The 19,016-nt window shown below is 43.3% G+C and overlaps 1 protein-coding gene across 1 annotated transcript in view; it reads left to right on the top strand.

Moving 5' to 3' along the window:
• THSD7A (thrombospondin type 1 domain containing 7A) overlaps positions 1-19,016 on the top strand; it is a 959,544-nt gene that overhangs the window by 794,957 nt on the left and 145,571 nt on the right. The window contains exons 13-14 of the mRNA XM_086941983.1: positions 8,431-8,625; positions 14,953-15,216. Of these exons, the coding sequence (XP_086798109.1) occupies positions 8,431-8,625; positions 14,953-15,216 (459 nt within the window). The remainder of the gene's footprint in view (positions 1-8,430; positions 8,626-14,952; positions 15,217-19,016) is intronic.

Raw genomic sequence — 19,016 nt, forward strand, 5'->3', positions numbered from 1 at the left:
TTTGCGGGTCTTTTGATTTTGATACTTTCATAGCATGTTTACGCCTACAAATCCCATAACCAAAAGTGCTTATTAATAAAACATTTGTGCTACATCCAGGTATCAAAAATAAAATGGAGAGACCTGGCAGATTGTATCAGTGGTTCACTTACACAGACACTACTGACAAGGTTTCTGAGAGAGAGTCAAATAACCAGCTCCAGAACCATATTTCCCTACCTCACCATTGACGGGGATCTGATCAATATTTTACACAGAGCTGGCAGCAACTGCTCGCTGACATAAATAGAGTCCAAAACATTTACTCCTGCTGACAATCAGCATGATTGTCGTATGATGACACGAAGCATCCATTTGCATACATGTGAACCTCTTGACTCGAAAATGTGAATGAAGTCAGGGTTTAATAGGGTGATCCCATTAAGTTGAATATACAGTTTCCAGCCTGAGCACAGCTAGCATAAATAAAAGTCCATTTAAATAAAACTCTTCTTCAGTTAGTAGAGATATTGTTTCTTCTTTATTTTTCCATATTCATTATTTCTTCATTTACATTACAGTTCAGTCCAAACACAGGCTAATCAAATTATAAAGAGTTTTACAGCAACTACAAAGGTCAACAGATCTTGCCAACACGTGTTTCATCTGGCACAAACGCCAGTGACTTCGTCAGGGCAAAAAAAGGGACTATCTGTAAGTAGGAATGATGACAACACATACAGATAGAATGGTCCAGTACCCATACGATCTAATAGTAGCAAGATCCTGGGTGCAGACGGCCAATATCTACCATCTGTCAAAGCACCGAGGCAAAGTTCCAGAGCCCGATAAATCTCCATGGCTCGAACCTAACTGTAGTGGATTCGTATGCATCGTCTTAAAAAGAAAACAATCCAATAGCGTCTATGGCCCAGTTTATCTCATAAGCGCTAACCGGTGCACAAGATCAAAGTGTAGGTTACCCGCATGTTTATTTCAGCGTCTAGTTGAACATAGATTGGATAATGGGAATGCAAGTGACACCCTCAAAAAAGAGGGGAGTATCCAACTTATAACCACCCTTCCTGACACCAACCGGTCCTTCCCACCAACAAAGAAATGGAGGTGGGGATTGGGACGGGTTGAGCTACGATTCTCCCTTTTCCCTTCCCTTACAATACCCACTTTCTGATTCAGTTGTACACAGCTCCTTTCTTTTACAATGCTTCACAAAATGAGAAAAACATTATGAAATGAAGGAGCTGTTTGTCTGTGCTGAGGAAAGAGCCAGGCATTGTTTGGATTTTTTCTCAGACCAAGAAAAACACCCAAATAATATCTGACTCATTGCTGGGTAACAGATACACAGCTCTGTAACCCAGCAAGAGTATAGACTCTGATTGTATTTTTGTAAGCCTAAGAATAATTCTAAACACACAGAGCTTGATTTATAAAGGGCCACTGCACTGGTGGCAGAGGCCCGGCAGTCGTGATTGAGTCTCCGCCCTTGGTGCAGAAGCTCAGCAATGAGGATTCTTATTGCAGGGATTCCCCCCCGAGTTCGGAGCCTGCCCCTCGACTGCAGAACCTCTGCCACAATTGCGGAGGCTCTTCATAAATCAGACCCACAGTTCTGTGCCACAGGAAGGAGGCACACACACTTAAAATACGGTGTGAAAATGGGGATCAATTCATAAAAATCAAATTAAATACAATAAGACATTCAATAGTTATTGAAGTATGAGTAAAGTATGAGTAAATCAAGCAAATTCATTTGATTCACAAAGTTAGTGTTGCATCATACATTATTTCTAGAAGAACTCCACAATCCCTGAAAACAAGTCTATGTACATTCAATATAGAACGCATATATTATGTACACACCATTAAAAGAAAGTCCTTAGTCTTTTGTCTCCTTGCAATCATTTATAATACAGATGTCCAAATGGTAAGTATGTGAAATTATCCACCATAGATGTCGTCAATCAACCCGGAGAATCAAACAAAATGTCCTCAATTTATTTCGCCTTGCATTTCGACTGCTTGGTTGGACATTTCATATTTTATAGAGTCCTCTGAATCCAGGTGAAGTGTTTTTGCCTTGCCAAATTCTTGACCTCCTTAGGACAAAATGTAAAAGACAAGGGGCATGCTTCACAAAGGCAATCTGAGACAAAATCAAACTTTATGACTTTTGGTATTGACAGAGGTAATTTACGAGTCGTATCTTTACATCTGCAGTCAAGCAGGAATCTTCAGCTCCGGACGCGTTCTCCGTCTTGGACTGGACTGTCCGCACCTGGAGCGGAATCTCCAGCTCGGGTCAGATGAAGTGTAATCAATGGGCTGGAACACAATTTTTACAAAAAAGGAACATTAGAAACGTGAGATAAAGGGTAGAGGAGGTCATGACAATCAGTTTGGGCAATTATAAGGGTGTGGCCAGATACTACATCACATACCAGAAAAGTTGGCTCCTTTGCATTATGGTACATGCAGTCCACAATTTGCACTCCCTTCAGTGTTGACTGTAGTGTTACACCAGACTCTGTGTTGACTGTAGTGTTACACAAAACGTTGGTAATTGTAACTCCACTAAGTGTCACATTTTTGCTATTATTGGTAAATTGTCATGGTGTGCAATTTTGTATCTGGAGTCCCTCTATCGATGGTAACCCCAAAAAGGGTAATATTTGAAGTGACCTTTTCTTAGGCCTTGATGCTTTTACCAAATATTGCCTTAGGATTATTACTCTCTTGAATGTAAAAATGTGTTTAGTAATGTGAAACTCAGAGAGTAATATTCAATTTGTTTTGATAATACGTATAATTTTCTATTTGTTTAAAGCCAATTTTGTGCGGTTGTATTAAAAACCCCTTAGTATGTATCCAGCAAGGAGCCAGGCAGAGTTTGGATGTTTTTTTGACTAAGAAAAAGACTCCAAACTAATTCTGTCTTCTTTCTGTGCACAGATGCACTGTTCTGTGCCCCAGAAAGGAGCACGACGCTCTTTGAATTTTACTTGTTCTAAGAGAGGTAGCAAAAGATTCAACAACTATTGTGCTCCAAAAGCCTTATTCTACATTGTCACTGTCAGCATGCTTAGCACCTTTACACAGAAGGGGAGCATCACATGGCTGACCTTCCCAGGTCATGGCATCTCTTCAAGCCACAATTCCAGCCAAAGATTGCTCTCCCCACCTCTTCATAGAGCTCTATTACTCCTAGATAAATCTTTTCCAAGTGCAGCCTTTTGTACTGCCTGTAACATAATTGAAGTATGTCTCCTTGAACAAGAAATTGTGAGGGTAATTGAAAAAGGAAGGATAAATGGCACTCCCGGGCCCAAAGGAATACCTTAGACCATCTTCAAAATTGACATGCAGTATTGGGCCAGAAAGCTGGCCCCTCTCTAATGCAGTTTCCACTGGGAATTTACCCAACACATGGCGGAGTGCAGACATCTCTCCAATTCATAAATGGGGAGATAAGACCCTACCAGAGAACTACTCTCTTATCACCCAATTAGACAATGAAGCCAAATGTTTTGCAACTCTTCTATTACAGGACTTGACTGCTTTGACAAAATCATAGAGGATAATTCCAACAACCCAAACTGTTTTAGATGAGGCTCTGTTATGATCATGTTTTGACCCTGTCAATCCTGCTTGAACAAATGGAAAAGCAGCATTGAACAACATATCTCTGCTTCATGAACTATAAATTGGCTTTCAACTGTGTAACCGCACAAAGCTTTGGAGGAAGCTCAAGGCCTGAAACTTCGAGCATTATTTGCTTAGAAGCATAGAGGCCCATTATTGAGGGTAATGGTGGTATAAATGTTGCCAACTTTAACTTGTGGCAGTGAGGTTACTTCACGGTTGTGAAGCAGGATTAATGGATAAACTCCAATTAAAGCTATAAGGCAAGTTTTCAAAATAGCACAGAGCTCCTCCCTTTGCCAGACACTCTTAGAGTTTAGTGAGCAGGCAGGGTTCAACTGGCAGGTGTTGTTTTAAGCTAAAGCATTCAGATGTTAGTACACTAAATAACATCCTGTGGTCAACAATCTTCAATACGGGCAATGTTAAAAGCAGCAAACTTACAGAGTGCCTAGATCAATCTCTAGCAAACCTGCAATTTGGCAATCTATGGGAGGTGCCAGTTACATACAACATTTTTATAAAATCAGTGAATATTGCAGATAGACCTGACAGCCTTAGGGTGGGCTTCCCCCCAACTTTTTGCCTAACTCCTCCATTTTTCTGATCTAATTTTTGCTGGCTTAAGGACTCTGAGCACTTTACCACTGCTAACCAGTCTTGAAGTGTATTTTCTTTCTCCCTAACCCATGGTACCATTGGTTCATACCCAATTGCAATATTTCATTTACTTATAAGTATCTGGCAAAGTTCACTACATGTGCCCAGACCTTGTAAATTAAGTGCTACTAGTGAGCTTGAAGCACTGATCGTGCCACCAAGACAAGTAGCTCTTTAATAATGTCTCAGGCTTGCAACTGCAGAGCCTGTGTGTGCAGTTTCACACTGCCATGTCGACCTGGCAAGTAAACCCTCTTGCCAGGCCAAAACCTTGCCTTTTTATCCATATAAGTCACCTCTAAGGTAGGCGCTCTATAACCCACAGAGCAGGGTTCAGTGTATTTAAATCTTTACATGTCTTGGTAGTGAAAAACTCCCAGTTTCGTTTTCTGCAACCTCTAGCTCTCACACAGGTTAACATTGCGATTACATTATTACCCATTCTAAGTATAATTTCCAATTGGGACAAGATAATATTTTGAGTTTGGTGTCACCCCAATTTAAAATCTCAACTTATGGTGAAGTTTGATTTCAAATGGCTTACTTTTAGTAAGTGGGCATTTTCCTTACTTTAACCATTCTGTGTCTTCTGCCTGTCTCCAATACACGTCTGGGATGGGTGACAGTTGGGCTTTGTGCATTCTCTCTGGACAGTCACACTGAAAGGGAGCTTAGTTGTGCCTGATTGGCCATTCACTTCTTGATGGCCCATCACCCGGCTGATGGGTCTTCCTGGCCTGGATGGGAGGGAGAAGCTGTCACTTGTATGTTAAAGGGCTCTGCCTGTCCCCAAACAAAGAGCTGCACACCACTTTAGTGAGTCTGCAGCCAGGGCAGGAGAGGCAGGGAGCTTGTACACTTCACAAAATTTCTTTGAAGTCTCCCTGACTTCAAAGTCATAACTTGGTATAAATACTGGACCCCTGACATCACCAACTTATTACACCTATGGACCTGTGACTACTCTGCCAGGGAGAAGAACTGCTGTGCTGCGGAATGGACTGCTGCTCTGCTGGACTGCTACTTTGCTGGACTCTACCTTGCACTGCTCTTGCCTCGCTGAGCTGCCCAGCTGCCTGCTGTTCCCCTGCCTAGGTGAGAAGGACTGTACCTGCACTATTTGAACCCAGAGTGACTCTGAGGGCTTGCTAGCTTGCCTCCTTTTGGCTAAGTCTCAGGGACACAAAATACTTAGAACCTTCCTGTTCAAAGTCTTGGGCTCATCCGGTTGTGAGTTTTTCCTGCCGAGTGGTGCCACCCCAGTCCTGGACCTTGCAAGTAGACCTAGGGGCTTTCTTCAATAGAACCAATGCCTCCTCTTCTGCAGTAGCAGAATCAACACATTATCGCTATTGTGGGAACCGGGTCTGCGCATCGCACTCGGAACTGCCGCTTAGCACTCAGAACCGACACATCGCTGCCATAGCATGGAGAAGATAAACACATTGTCACTACCGTGTGAAAAAACCCAGCGCATCACATTTGTAACCGCAGCACTTCAGAGCCAAAGCTTTACTCATGGACCTGATGCATAGCCGCAGTTGCATGGGGAAATTCGGCACAACACCTCCACTGTGTGGGGATCACCGACACATCTCGTGCTGTGACAAGTATTAAGGTAGTTTTGCTCGGTGGTCCCTGCATGGGTCCTGTACCCACCCTGCGTCCATCCTGGGCAGCCTTATCTCTTGACTTTATCCCTCTCCAGTGTAACCATTTAACTTTTTTAGCGCTATTTGCTTCTAAGCCCTACACTTGTAGTAATTCACACAGTCGCACTTTAAAGCAGTCTTTTAAATCATGTGGAGTGCTGCTTTATTTTTAAACTGTTCGTTGTACCTTCCCACTTGGTTTGCTTTGGACATCAGTATGTTCTTTTAATCTCATTTGATAACTCTAAAATTACTTTTAAAATCCGAATATTTATATATATTTATTGGAAGGTTTTTATTAACTGATGCAAATAAAGTATAGTTACTTGCTTACTTACTCTTGAGCTGGTGCTAGGGAGAAATGGCAGACACCTGCGGGTGATCTAGTAATGGAGTCCGATTGATTTTTACAGTACTGGTGGGGGTGGGATTTTTCTTGTGTTTGTTGGATGTGGCTGACGGCTTTAGAATTGTGGAGCTGTGTTGAATTTTTGGCATGCTGTTCATGTGCCAAGCCATTGCAAAAAAGGAGGAGATGCCATATTTAGAATGTTGAGTTGCTTTTGCATTGTACAGAGCCAGTGGGGCTGGTGCTGGGTAGTTCCGTTGCTCAGGAGACTGAAGTGTTTGGTGTGTCTGCATTTCAGGTTTGATTCTTCTGATTGCTTTTTGTGGGTGATGTCACAAACTGTCTCAAACTGCCTACCTTGAACCTGGGGAGCCAACTTCAAGGTTTGACATGCTTTCACCGTGCCATGCCAGGCCAGGTGGGTCCTGTTGCAATTTGGGAGTGTGACTTTGATACTGCATCCCCTTTGGGCCCCCAGCACTTGGCATGTGCCACATTCCTGCTGCTGCCTGGGAATGCAGCATGTATGGGGAGGAGAGATGAGGGGATGGTGCACAGGCCTTGGAACATGAATTGTTTGGGCTGGGAGAGGGGTAGTGGGAGCACAGGGATAGGGGGTGGGACATGCAGGAGAGCCTGAGGTTTCCAGTGGTTGGTTGTTTGAAGTGTTTGAAACTACAGAATGCATTGTGTACGTTATTGTCAGGTCGATGGCAGTCAGTGTGCTGTGGAGCAGGCTTACTCATGCTGTCAGGCATTACTGTTCTGGCACTGCCCTGCGACGACAGTGTGGTGTTGAGGAACTGTCTCCAAATTGAGAGGAGGGGCATGCATGTTTCCGAAGTCCTTAGCGGCTGAGGAACTTGTGCTTGGCTTCCCGCAATTGTGCCCGGAGGGTGTTTTCCTGCTGGCTCTGCACTCCACCCGCCACCGCCATGGGGTGGAGACTTCCGAGCAGAACAACATGGAACATCGCTATTTTGGGGTTCTAAACAGAGTGCCAACAGGGTGAGCCGCTGGGCAGGGATGGTGTATTGGTGGAGCGTGGGGTATGTCATGGGTGAGAGGGGCAGGCCTGTCTCTTTGGTAACTCTATGCCCAAACAGCCACGCAGCCACTCCAAACATGAGCACTAATGTTCCATACAAAAACACGTTTTTAAAAAGAGTGCGCCGCAAGTATCAAATGGCCTGATGCAAAATGACCCATGTAAGAGGGCCAGTCGCCATGGGCGTGACAAACATACCCAAAGGAGGGACAAATGGCACCATTCATCACACAAAAATAAAGCAGTTGGAAAGACACCAGAAGAAACCAATTCAAAGTGGGGGCATGGCCAAACTCCTCATACTTAATACAGCATGCCTCGTAGAGCGGCGAATGCTCGCTGACTCTAAGCTTGACCTAAAACAGATGTGCAGATATCTCAATATGGGTTCAGAAGGAGAACAAGAAGGTAGGTTACTTGGTTAAAATGAGAAATAACTAGGTGGAGTTAGGTCCAGAATCACCTTCTGCCCAGTTGTTTCCTATTTCTTAGGGGACCCTCAAAATCCAACTCACAATTTCTTGTAACTTCACCCACCAAAGTTACAAATAACCATGGTATAAGCAACTCGAGGAATGGCAAATTATCTTAGAATAAGACAAACAATGTGCTTATTTAGACACAATTCCTGTTATGTGTTAAAATTCGACCAATTGGATACAAGATTAATACAGAGTCTTTGTTTAATGATGTATTCCGTGATATTCCTAGCTAGAATAGAATGTGTACAGATGTTACCCTGAACCACCTACTCTCTTATTAGTGAAATTAAAGAGTGAGACACAAACAAAAAATAACACGTGGTTAACTAACGTCAGTCTGCCATTAATTTTCCTTTATTGAACAGTGTCCAGGCCTTAAGATTTGAGAAGAGATTCGAATTTTGCATCAATAGATTATTAATGAGAGGTTTTGGAAATCGGAAAATGAAAATAATTACTCTCCATATAGGCTGCTTTCCATTAGAACAAAGGTGGATGTATGCTTAATCCACACCTATTAGATGTTGGGATTTCTTTCTAATTTGCGACATGTAAACTAATTGCTCAGAATCTTGTCTATTTATTTTTTGTTTGCAGCAATCACTTGCCGTAAGCAAGATGGAGGACAAGCAGACATCGGCGAGTGCCTGAAGTATGCAGGACCATTTCCAGCTCTCACTCAAGCCTGCCAGATACCCTGCCAAGACGACTGCCAGTTCACAACGTGGTCAAAGTTTTCATCCTGCAACGGGGATTGTGGAGCATTCAGGACACGACGGCGTAACTTAGCTGGTAGGTTCAGCAAAATATATGGGTAAACACAATGTAATGTAATGTGTCTTGTAAAGCGCACTGCTGCCCTGAGGCGTCGTGGCGCTGGGGAACCCGTCCTGGCTATCCCTGTGAGATGGTCCCTACTGGGTATCTCCTAGGTGAAACCAGGCATCCCCGGCGAATGTGGGGAGCCGTTCTGGAGGTGAGGCAAGCTAATGCCCAGAGTTGCCAAGTGTGATCCCTGGTTAGAGTAGGCACCGAGGCGAGAATTACCAAGTCCGCTGACCCTGGTCCACGACCCTGCCGCGTCGGGAATTGAACCCTGGTCCCGGGTTGTTCTCTGCTTCCGGGTCTGCCGCCTCTAACCAGTGAGCCACACCACTCCACAATGCTGCAGCTAACGAACAGCCTCTGTGAGTTACTGACCAAAGATTACACATGCAATCATTCCCTCGTCCTCGTCTTCCCGCCCCATTCCTTACACATGAACAATTCACCTGCACCACAGAACCTATCACCTAGCTGAGGTAAAAATACTTCCTCCAGTATGCTGTTGTCTACCCAGCCTGCACACACTGGTGACGCACAAAACCATGACATAACATGTACTTTTTTATAGCACAGGTATCACCCGAAGGTCTCAAGGGACTGAATAACAGATATATATTGTTACCCAACTCAATGATACTCATGTTATTGCCCTTAAATGGATGAAAGGCTAAGTGGACCCCCCAGGATTAGAACCTGTGACCATGAGGTCGCACACAGTCCCCTGCTGTGGATGCAGTTGTTCACTGCGCCACAGCTACCAATTCAATATTGCACGGTCAGAGTTTCCACAATGAAAAATTAAGGTGGAGTATTCCGCATGGGGAATTTCTCAGATTAAAAAGAAACTGCTCAACTGAACTTGAATTCCAAAAACACAGCCTGAAGGCATCAGAGAGATTCCACAAAAGAAAATATCCACCAAAAATAGTGGCAAGTTGTCTCAAAAAAGTGAAAGAAATAGACAGAAAAGAATTCCTACATAAAGAAAAGGAAATCAAAAATGATGAAACAATCCGACTAATAACAACATACAGTGCAGAAAAGCGACAACTATCGAAAGTGATCAGGAAGCACTGGGGAATACTTCGGTCAGATCAAACGTTAGTCAAAATCATTGGAGACCACCCCTCAATCACCTATCGGCGAGCCAGAAATTTGGGCGACCAATTAGTCCACAACCATTACAGAGAGAAATACAACATTACATGGTTACAACGAGAAGGATTTTGGCCTTGCAGACAATGCAAGGTTTTCAAAATTGCAACTGCCACAAAGACAATTGTAAGGCATGAAAATAAAACATGGCGGATAAAACAACATTTGACCTGTAAGAGTACATTTGTGGTCTACGTAATAACATGCCCATGCAGCAAAAGATATATTGGCAGCACGATATTTGAGGCTAAGAAAAGAATCCTGGAACACACAAGAGCCACCACCCACCAAGATCAGACCAATGCCATTGCCAAACACATTAATCAATACCATGATGATAAATGGGAAACCCTGAGATACTGAGCAATTGACCAACTAGCGGAATCCGAGAGAGGAGGTGACTGCAGAAAACTCTTAAGACAGAAAGAGTCCAAGCATATCATCGCCTTCAGGACACTCGAGCCACGAGGTCTGAATCAAACTGAAGAATTACATGTTCACCTCTAAATTGTCTTACCAATATACATATTCACTCAGCAGAGAGAGAAATCAATACCCAGGAGACTCAAGAGACACATAGGGTACTGAGTACAAATAGATGGACATATCATGCTCACCAGAGAGCTTCAAAACACTTGCATTGACCAGAAATAAATAAATCAAGGTCTGCATCAGAGATAACAGATAAATGGGAACATGATCATCCTCTCTCATGAAAAAGGAAAAAAACCAAAAAAAAAACAAAATAAACTGTGAAGTAACTCTAACTCACCAGAGAGACATTTATCTATTTAAAAATACAACACATGAATTAATGTGGAGACTGTCCGTAAACTTGCAAACAACTCTCGTTCCGCGCACTATGCATGCAAAGAGCAATTTAAACATCACCTTGCTTAGTTGTAATGTCGAAAGACGTGAAAAACTATATCACCCAGAATTCATTTGTATTCACTAATTGGTTGTTTTTTTCTAATTTTGCACTAAACATAAAAGAAGGCTCATGTTAGAGCTCAACACCCGTGATCAAGCCTTCGCTGAAGGCGAAACGCGTTGGGTTATTGACGAGATAAGCAAAATAAAGCTGTTGGTATGAGCGAAATCATTGCCTGAGTGAGTGCCTTTTCTGCTCGCCGGCTGAGGGTCGGATTTGATTCCATTTCACATCGACTGGTTCTGTCGATTTAAGGAAAGGAGCACTGCGCATTATTGAGAGCTCCAGCGTTGCAAAACTGAACCACAACCGGATTGAATATATATATATAGGGAACAGTCCATCCTTAACTGCCAAGCGAGGTATATATATATATATATATATACCTCGCTTGGCAGTTAAGGATGGACTGTTCCCTTGAGGGACAGGGTCAAGACTGATTCGCATATTGCTGTGTCTGAACTGAGGTGGCAGGTGAGTTAAAGAACAGTGATGCATTCAACCCAGATCTGTGACTGGGGGTGAGTGTCTGAAAAGTTTCAGCACTCTGTCCATCATCTCCTTGTGTTTGCTGTGTATGCCCTAAGTTGGCACGGCATGCCGAGACATGGGTCCCTTGCTCACTTTGCCACTGGATACAAGCTAGCATGGCTGATAAGGGGTGTTACCACAAAACCGGTCTCAGGATGCTTGCATCTGGTTCAGGGAGGACCTGGCTTGGCAGTTCGGTCTGGACTGTTCCCATGAGGCACAGGGTCAAGACTGATTTGCATATAGCTGTGTCTGAACTCAGGTGGCAGAGTGAGCTAAAGACCGATGATGGATGCAACCCAGATCTGAGACTGGGGGTGAGTGTCTGAAACATTTCAGCACTCCATCCTTCATCTCCTTGTTTTTGGTGTGTTCGCCACAAATTGGGAGGGTATGCCCAGATATGGGTCCCTTAGTACCTGTTCCACTGAATTTAAGCTAGCCAGGCTGATGAGGAGTGTTACCCCAAAACCGGTCCCAGGATGCTTGTTTTCGGTTCAGGGAAGACCTGGATTGGCAGCTCCCCAAAGTCCTTAATTGAAAACTTCAACTGGCCCAGAATCAAGCAGCCAGATTGATTTTCCATCAACCCAGACACTGCTACATTACCCCTCTGATGAGAAAATGACACTGGTTACCTGTGGAAAAAAGTAGTCTTCAAGATGTGCTGTATTAATTTTAAGACCCTTTGCGGAGGAAACCCAGCTTTTATATCTGTCCAAATTCATAAATATATTCCCAACCGAAACCTAAGATCCATACTCATAACCCTTCTCACCATCCCCAAATTTAAAATGAAGAAGTTCCAGATTCTCAGTTTTGGCCCCTGCATCTGGAAAACCATTTCCCCTTATGTGAAAACCACCCTCAGTTACAGGAGATTCAGGCTACAACTAAGAACATGACTCCTTAAACAAGCATCTGACTAAGTACTGTTGAGTAGCGCAGAATACTTCTGTTACCCAAGTGCCAAGAAACCAATTCGGTGTAAGTTTGCTCTTCAAATACTAGTAACATAATGTTAGATCAAGGGGTCTCTAGTTGGCAGAGGTAGGTACCAATGTCCAAATAGGGACTCTTGCTTTTAGTCAGGGTAAGGGGGATACACTCTTTAGATAACCCCTGCTCACCCACTTGGTAGCTTGGCACGAGCAGACAGGCTTATCAAAGGCAATGTGTAAAGTATTTGTACCAACACTCACAGTAACACAGTGCAAACACCACAAATGTACTCCACACCAGTTTAGAAAAATACAGTATCTTTATCTAAACTACACAAGACCAAAACAACAAAAATCCAACATACACAGTTCAAGAATATGATTTTCAAAGAGTTCTATGGTTTGCGTCAAAGGAATCCACAGTTGTGTCACGTTTTAGCCCAAAGTACTTGTAGATGCGACATAAGTTCCGAATGGAAGCTGCAGCGTTGCAAAACAAGCTATGAGTCACTCCTGAGGCCCTGGGGAGGCGATGCAACAGCCCCGCTGGACGCAGCGGGTGTGTTGTGACTAATCCGGTCTGTATGGGGAGGGATGCCATACCTTGTATAAATTCTGGTGCGCAGATTCAGTAGGAAGTGTCTCACACAGGCACGATGCGACGAATTTCGGGACGTCGACCATCTCAGGTGCGGTGGCGATGCTCGGCGCAGCCTCGATCTTCTCCTCTTGCGGCCCATCTATGCGATGGCTCTGCGATGATGTTCGCAGCGACATGATGAGGTCCTTAAGCAAGCGGTGCAGCGATCTCACACAGAGATGACAGTCTCTGAGATGATACTCGCAGCAACAGGAAGTTTCCCGCACCAGGGCGATGAGTTCCGCAAGCCAACGATGCGTCGATTCTTGCATCGGCAAAGGCGCTGCAACAATCTTGATCTTCGAGGCTGCAGGAATTTCCTCGCACTGTCGGGGATGCGCTCCGCAAGCGAGCAATGCGTGAAAATTGCAGATCTTCTTCTTTTCTCCTTGTCCAGCTTCCCAAACAGCAGGCAACAACTTCCAGAGCCCCACAATTGGATCAAGCACTCTAGGAAGGGTAGAACTCACCCAGCAGTGTTCAGGGGGAAAGCTGGGGGTGAAGTCCTTTTGTTCCTGTGACTTCTTAACAGGAAGCCAACTCTCCTCAGGCCCTTGGAGATCTCTTAAGCATGGGGACATAGCAACAGTAAAGTCCTTCCTCTCTCCTTGGCAGTAAAGCAACTGCAGGTCAGCCCACAAAAACACAGCAGGACAGTCGTTCCTCTTCAGTCTTTGGCTTTCTCCTTCGCAGAGGGTCCTTCTTGATTCCAGGATGATCTAATTTTCTGAAGTCTGGGTAGCCCTTTTTATACCAATATTCTCTTTGTTCTCTGAGGGCAGAGAGGCCTTGGCTTAGTCAGAACCAGTTCTGGTCAGTCCTGGAGCACTTAGTTTTCCTGACTTCTTAATTCCTTTCAGAGAGAGGGGCAGGGTCATCAGCCGCCCAGCAGGAGATGGAGCCAGCATTGTGGAAGGCAGGAACAGCCCTATTCAGGCCCAGGTGCTATCCCCTCCCACCACTCAAGATGCAGATGGAGCTTTTCAGCCCAGGGATGACTCATTCAGCCTCTGGGAGCCACCCCAGCCATTGTCACTCACAAACCAGACAGTCAATTCACAAACAGGCCATGACACACAGAACGATTAGACAAGAGAATAGCCACTTTCTAAAAGTGCTGTTCTCAAACACAGGATTTAAAAACCATCCTTCCTAAAAGATAGGTCATTCAATTCTGAGTTCAGGGATACCAGACTTTAATTTTCTATCTTCTTCCTATGGGAAAATATGCAGGTAAACATTATACATAGCATTCCCATTATAGCCTATGGGCAAGGTAGCCTTACAATAGTGAAAAAAGAAAATGGCTGTAATTCACTACCAGAGCATGTCACCTACACTAGTACATGCTCTACCTTTCACATACACTGCACCCTGCCCAGGAGGGTACCTTGGGCCTTCCATGGGGGTGTCCAATGTGTACAAAAAGGGAAGGGTTAGGCCTGGCCAGTGTGGACACTGGTCAGGTCAGCAAGGCAGTTAGCAACTTCACACAGGCACTGCAGTGGCAGGCCTGAGACACCATTTTAGGGCTACTCCTGTGGGTGGCACAATCAGTGCTGCAGGCCCTCTAGTAGCATTTGAATCTCCAGCCCTGGCACACTCAGTGCACTTTACTAGGGCCCTACTGGTAAAACAAATCTGGCAATCATGGATAACCAATCACAATAACAATTTATACAGAGAGCATATGCACTTTAGCACTGATCAGCAGTGGTAAAGTGCCCAGAGTCCTATTGCCAACAAGTCAGGAAAAACAAGGGAGGAAGAAGCAAAACGTTTGGGGATAACCCTGCAAAAAGGGCCATTTCCAAAACATAACATCACATAACTTTAAATATATCTGACTTTCTAACTAAAATATATAGATAAATATCTAAACTATACACCCATTTTTATAATGAAACTGCTAGAATTATTAAATTGTTTTGAGCATTTTATAACACAAGGGCGAATGTAGCTTCACAAAACTAATCATCATTCAATCACTCTTACTTAAAATACATATCCTGTTTTTGTATTGTACTATTTGATGTACTCATTTACATTTTTGTCAATTTTTCATGGTATTTTTATGACTCTTTTTCATCTAGGTAAAAGCAAGAAAAAAGAAAAATGCAAAAATCCTCCTTCCTCTCTTTTGACTGAAACACAACCTTGTCCCTGTGACAAGTACAGTGCACAACCAGTTGGTAACTGGTCTGACTGCATTTTGCCTGAAGGCAAAATGGAAGTCTTATTGGGAATGAAAGTGCAAGGAGACATCAAGGAATGTGGGCAAGGCTATCGATACCAAGCAATGGCATGCTACGACCAAAACAATCGACTGGTGGAAACGTCCCGCTGCAATAGCCATGGTATGTATTGCTTTAATATTGTTCCCAAGGCAAAGAACCATTCAATTTGTGTCAACATGCCCAATGTCATTAGCAACACTGTTCACTGATAACAATCATCAGATAATAACTTTGTATCTGCCAATAAACTGTAATTCTAAAGCCAATGTGCTTCAACATATTGTCCCTTCTTCATATAATCTGAAAAGGCTAGCGTGGCACTCAGAAAAATCACATTGACCTAGGCTCTTTGGGAGAGGGATGATGTTTGCCAAGTGGAATTATGTCACTTCAGTATTAGTCAAGAAATGTATCGCTCGGAATACAGGAAAAGCAAATCCCTTGAAATTCACCACTATTTAGTGGTTTCCTCTAAGTCGTTTAAATTCAAACAGTCGCTTAATAGGCTTCAGGGAAAGTTTTCAACCATTGATAGTGGCCATGTTAACATGCTCTCATGGATAAACTGAGGCCACTGAGAAGGTCATACAGACACGAGGTTTGGCTGTCAAAAAGGGCTATCAAGCAGTGCTGTGCATTGATTATTAAATGCTACTAACTTCAATATTGTGAAAGCACTTTGGGTGTCATTAATGAATTAGAAAGGGGGTAATAGGGCCTTTAGTGTCAATATTATGGAGGCGGTATGTGTGAAGTTTATTACTAACCTGTATGGCCCTAGTGTTGCTAAGACAAATTGCTCAGATCTGAGTCACTACCATGTGAAATGTAGTAAGTCACCTGCAGAGACAGGGAGCAGACCAAATCTAATGCCATATTTGGGATCGCTAGGCAATATAGAATCAACTAACCTTTGGTGATGGATTAGTTCGACTGTGCCAGTGTTGATATGTGGGCTGAGATGTTGACTTCTGAGTTCAATGAGGTATTAGCATTGAACATTGTTCCAGAGTCGTGCCAAGGAAGGTTTGTACAGCCAATTTTCAGAGGCCCAGCGGATAATTCTTCAAATTATTGGTTAACTGCTTTAACTGGTGCAGAAGCTAAGGTTTTTTGCATCCCATTTATGGATTGAGTTGGAAGATTGGACAAACTCAAATGAAATAATCCCATTTTAACCTGTTGGGATTTCGGGAGGGCCAATCTACAATTATTTATTTACTGGCCGTTACTTTACTGGCATAGCAGGCTGTTATAAAAACAAAACTTATGAATCTATTTTATAGATTTAAAAGCAGCCTTCTTCAGTGCCACAACTATTAGACTTGGAGGATGGGATATTCCCCAAAATCTGATCCTGTATACAAATACTTGTGTTCAGGTTAAACTAGGTGATAGTTTTAATTTGTCCTGGAAAAGCTACATTTTGACTGGTATTAAACTAGGCTGTGTACTTGCCCCCTGCCTTTTTAATCTTTTCATGTCAGATTTTCTGCAGCACTTTCCACCTGTTAATTCCCCCCTCCAAAACTTGCTAATGCCCATCTTAAATATCTTCAATATGCTGACAATACGATTCTTCTGGACCAAACTCTGATAGGATTACTAAAATTAATTGCATTTGATGATTACATTCCAGCTAATGGCTTGTAGCTGAATGTTAGGAAAACTAAAATTATAGATATTAGCCAATTGAAGTTTAAGACTAGATTACAGATAGTGAGAGGTGGGCCAATTGAAGCTGTGAAGACATATAGATATTTTGGCATTCTATTTGATAATAGCGTCTCGTATAATGTTTTAAGTGCAAAAACATCATCTTAAATCTATGCTTTTAAATCTGTATGTAAATCATTGAGATGTCATACAAACATCTTCTTAAAGTCTTTGGAGCCAAGCTTCAGCCAACTATTACTTATAGCCTGCATATCTCCAGGGAAAAAGATGCAAAATGATTGGATTTAATGGTGATTAAGGCTTGTCATGTTTTTTTGGAATTCATAGGTCAATTGGCCAAGCCGAAATTCGTTAGGAGTTTCATCTCCAAAGACAGCCCATGGTGGTACAAGGGTAAATTTTGTACTGTATGTACTCCTTGTATTTATCTGAGCCTGGCTACCTATTAAATATTTGATGGGGCGAAATAAATCACTCTGTTTATACAGGAGCTTGGAGATCCCAAATTCCAATATGTTTCCAAAGTTTTGCCTCACAGACAGGGTTCCCAGAAATGACAAAGCTTAGTGTTAAACAGATTTTAAGTAAAAAAAGATTAAAATGAACTCATTTACTGAGACTAAAGAGGCGTATGCGGCAAAGAAGCATGCAGGGTCAGTGATTAACTCTCATCTAACCTTGCTAATCATTCCCTATTTGACTGCTTATTTTCTGTCCCATATGAGAGATACATTTTTAAAATTAAGGCTTGGTAGGTGCCCCACTAAGGAGGGCACACCAATTTGGATAAAACATTGGTCAACCAGTGAATCTAGACTGTGTGGGTGGTCACGTGAAACTTTACTGCATATCATGTTTGTCTGTCCAAAATTGCTTATTGTGCGCCATGTAATATTAAAACCTTCATTTCTTTAACCAGGGGTGTGATCTGTTCATCAAGCTCTAATGTTTTGCGTATCTTGTGTTAATTTGGAAGATGATAAAATTTCTAACAATTGCAGAAAAAATGCTGGCATCTGTAGCTTAGATTTGTTTGTATGTTCTTCTGAAGGGGTCTTTACAGGATCAGACAATAGAAGGTCACTCTTCCCTAAGATTGTAATGCATGGTCTGAAGAATTGTACCTTCTTTTAGGCTCATTTAAAAAAAATGTCAGTAATATATAATGTATTTCTATCATTTTGTAAAATTGTTATGGTTTTAATTAATTAAAACAATGCAACTTGACTTGACTGTCCCTAAATATGATTGAAGATTTACCCCAAACAAAGGCAAGAGTAGATCCTTTCTCAGGGTCAGCCTGACATAAGAACACTAACTAAGGGGCCCATTAGGATGTCGGGCGGATTGCCCCCACCAATGCTGGCGGTAGCCACCGCCCGCCTGGCGGGGGCAATCCGCCTGACATCCTTCCCTGTATTCCCCCCGCCATATTAGAATGGCGGGGGTGACCACGGTGGAGCAAAACACCGCCCGCCACTTTTCCGCCCCGGTCGCCTTGCGACCGGGGCAGAAAACGAATAATATGGTGGCGGTGTCTATCAGACACCGCCAGCCATATTATTATGGGCATTTTACAATGCCTTTCCGTGGCGGCAATGCCGCCACGGAAAGGCAGGCGGACTTCACTCTGGGGGCCCCCTGCGGGCCCCCAGAGTGAAGCACAGTAGGGGTGTGCACACGGGGGGTACCTATGGTACCACCCTGCATTTGCATAATGAAAGCGGCAGGCACTGTGCGGTGCCTGCCGCTTTCATTAAGCAAATACTGCAATGCATTTTTCGCATTGTGGCGGGCGGTGCAGAGAGCACCGCCCGCCACAATGCTAAAAGTACAGGATTTGCCCGCCACAGTGGCGGGCACATCCTAATGCCACCCCCGGGACCCCTGCCCTTAAGGCGGACGGTCCCGTTTACCGCTAGGGTGGCGGGCGGGCTCATCCTAGTGAGGCCCTAAGTTTGCAGAGGTGCAAGAGTGCAAGGGAAGGGGTTTTTCCAAGGAGTAAAATATTGTCTCAGTGGATATACATTTTTTAAGAAATTGCATAAATGCTAATATTGACTTCTATATTAACGAAAGTTGTGAGTGCATAAATATATTTGTGTAGATGGAATTCCAGAATCATACCTATTTTCAAAGAGTGTGAACTGGTTTTCAAGAGTATTCTTCAAACCTTTGTGAATTCGAACAATGGGCCATTCTGTGTTCTTGCAATATTGTAAACCTGGGGGTACAGATTCATG

This window comes from Lissotriton vulgaris, chromosome 10 (genome assembly GCF_964263255.1).
Source record: "Lissotriton vulgaris chromosome 10, aLisVul1.2, whole genome shotgun sequence".
Taxonomy (NCBI): Eukaryota; Metazoa; Chordata; class Amphibia; order Caudata; family Salamandridae; genus Lissotriton; species Lissotriton vulgaris.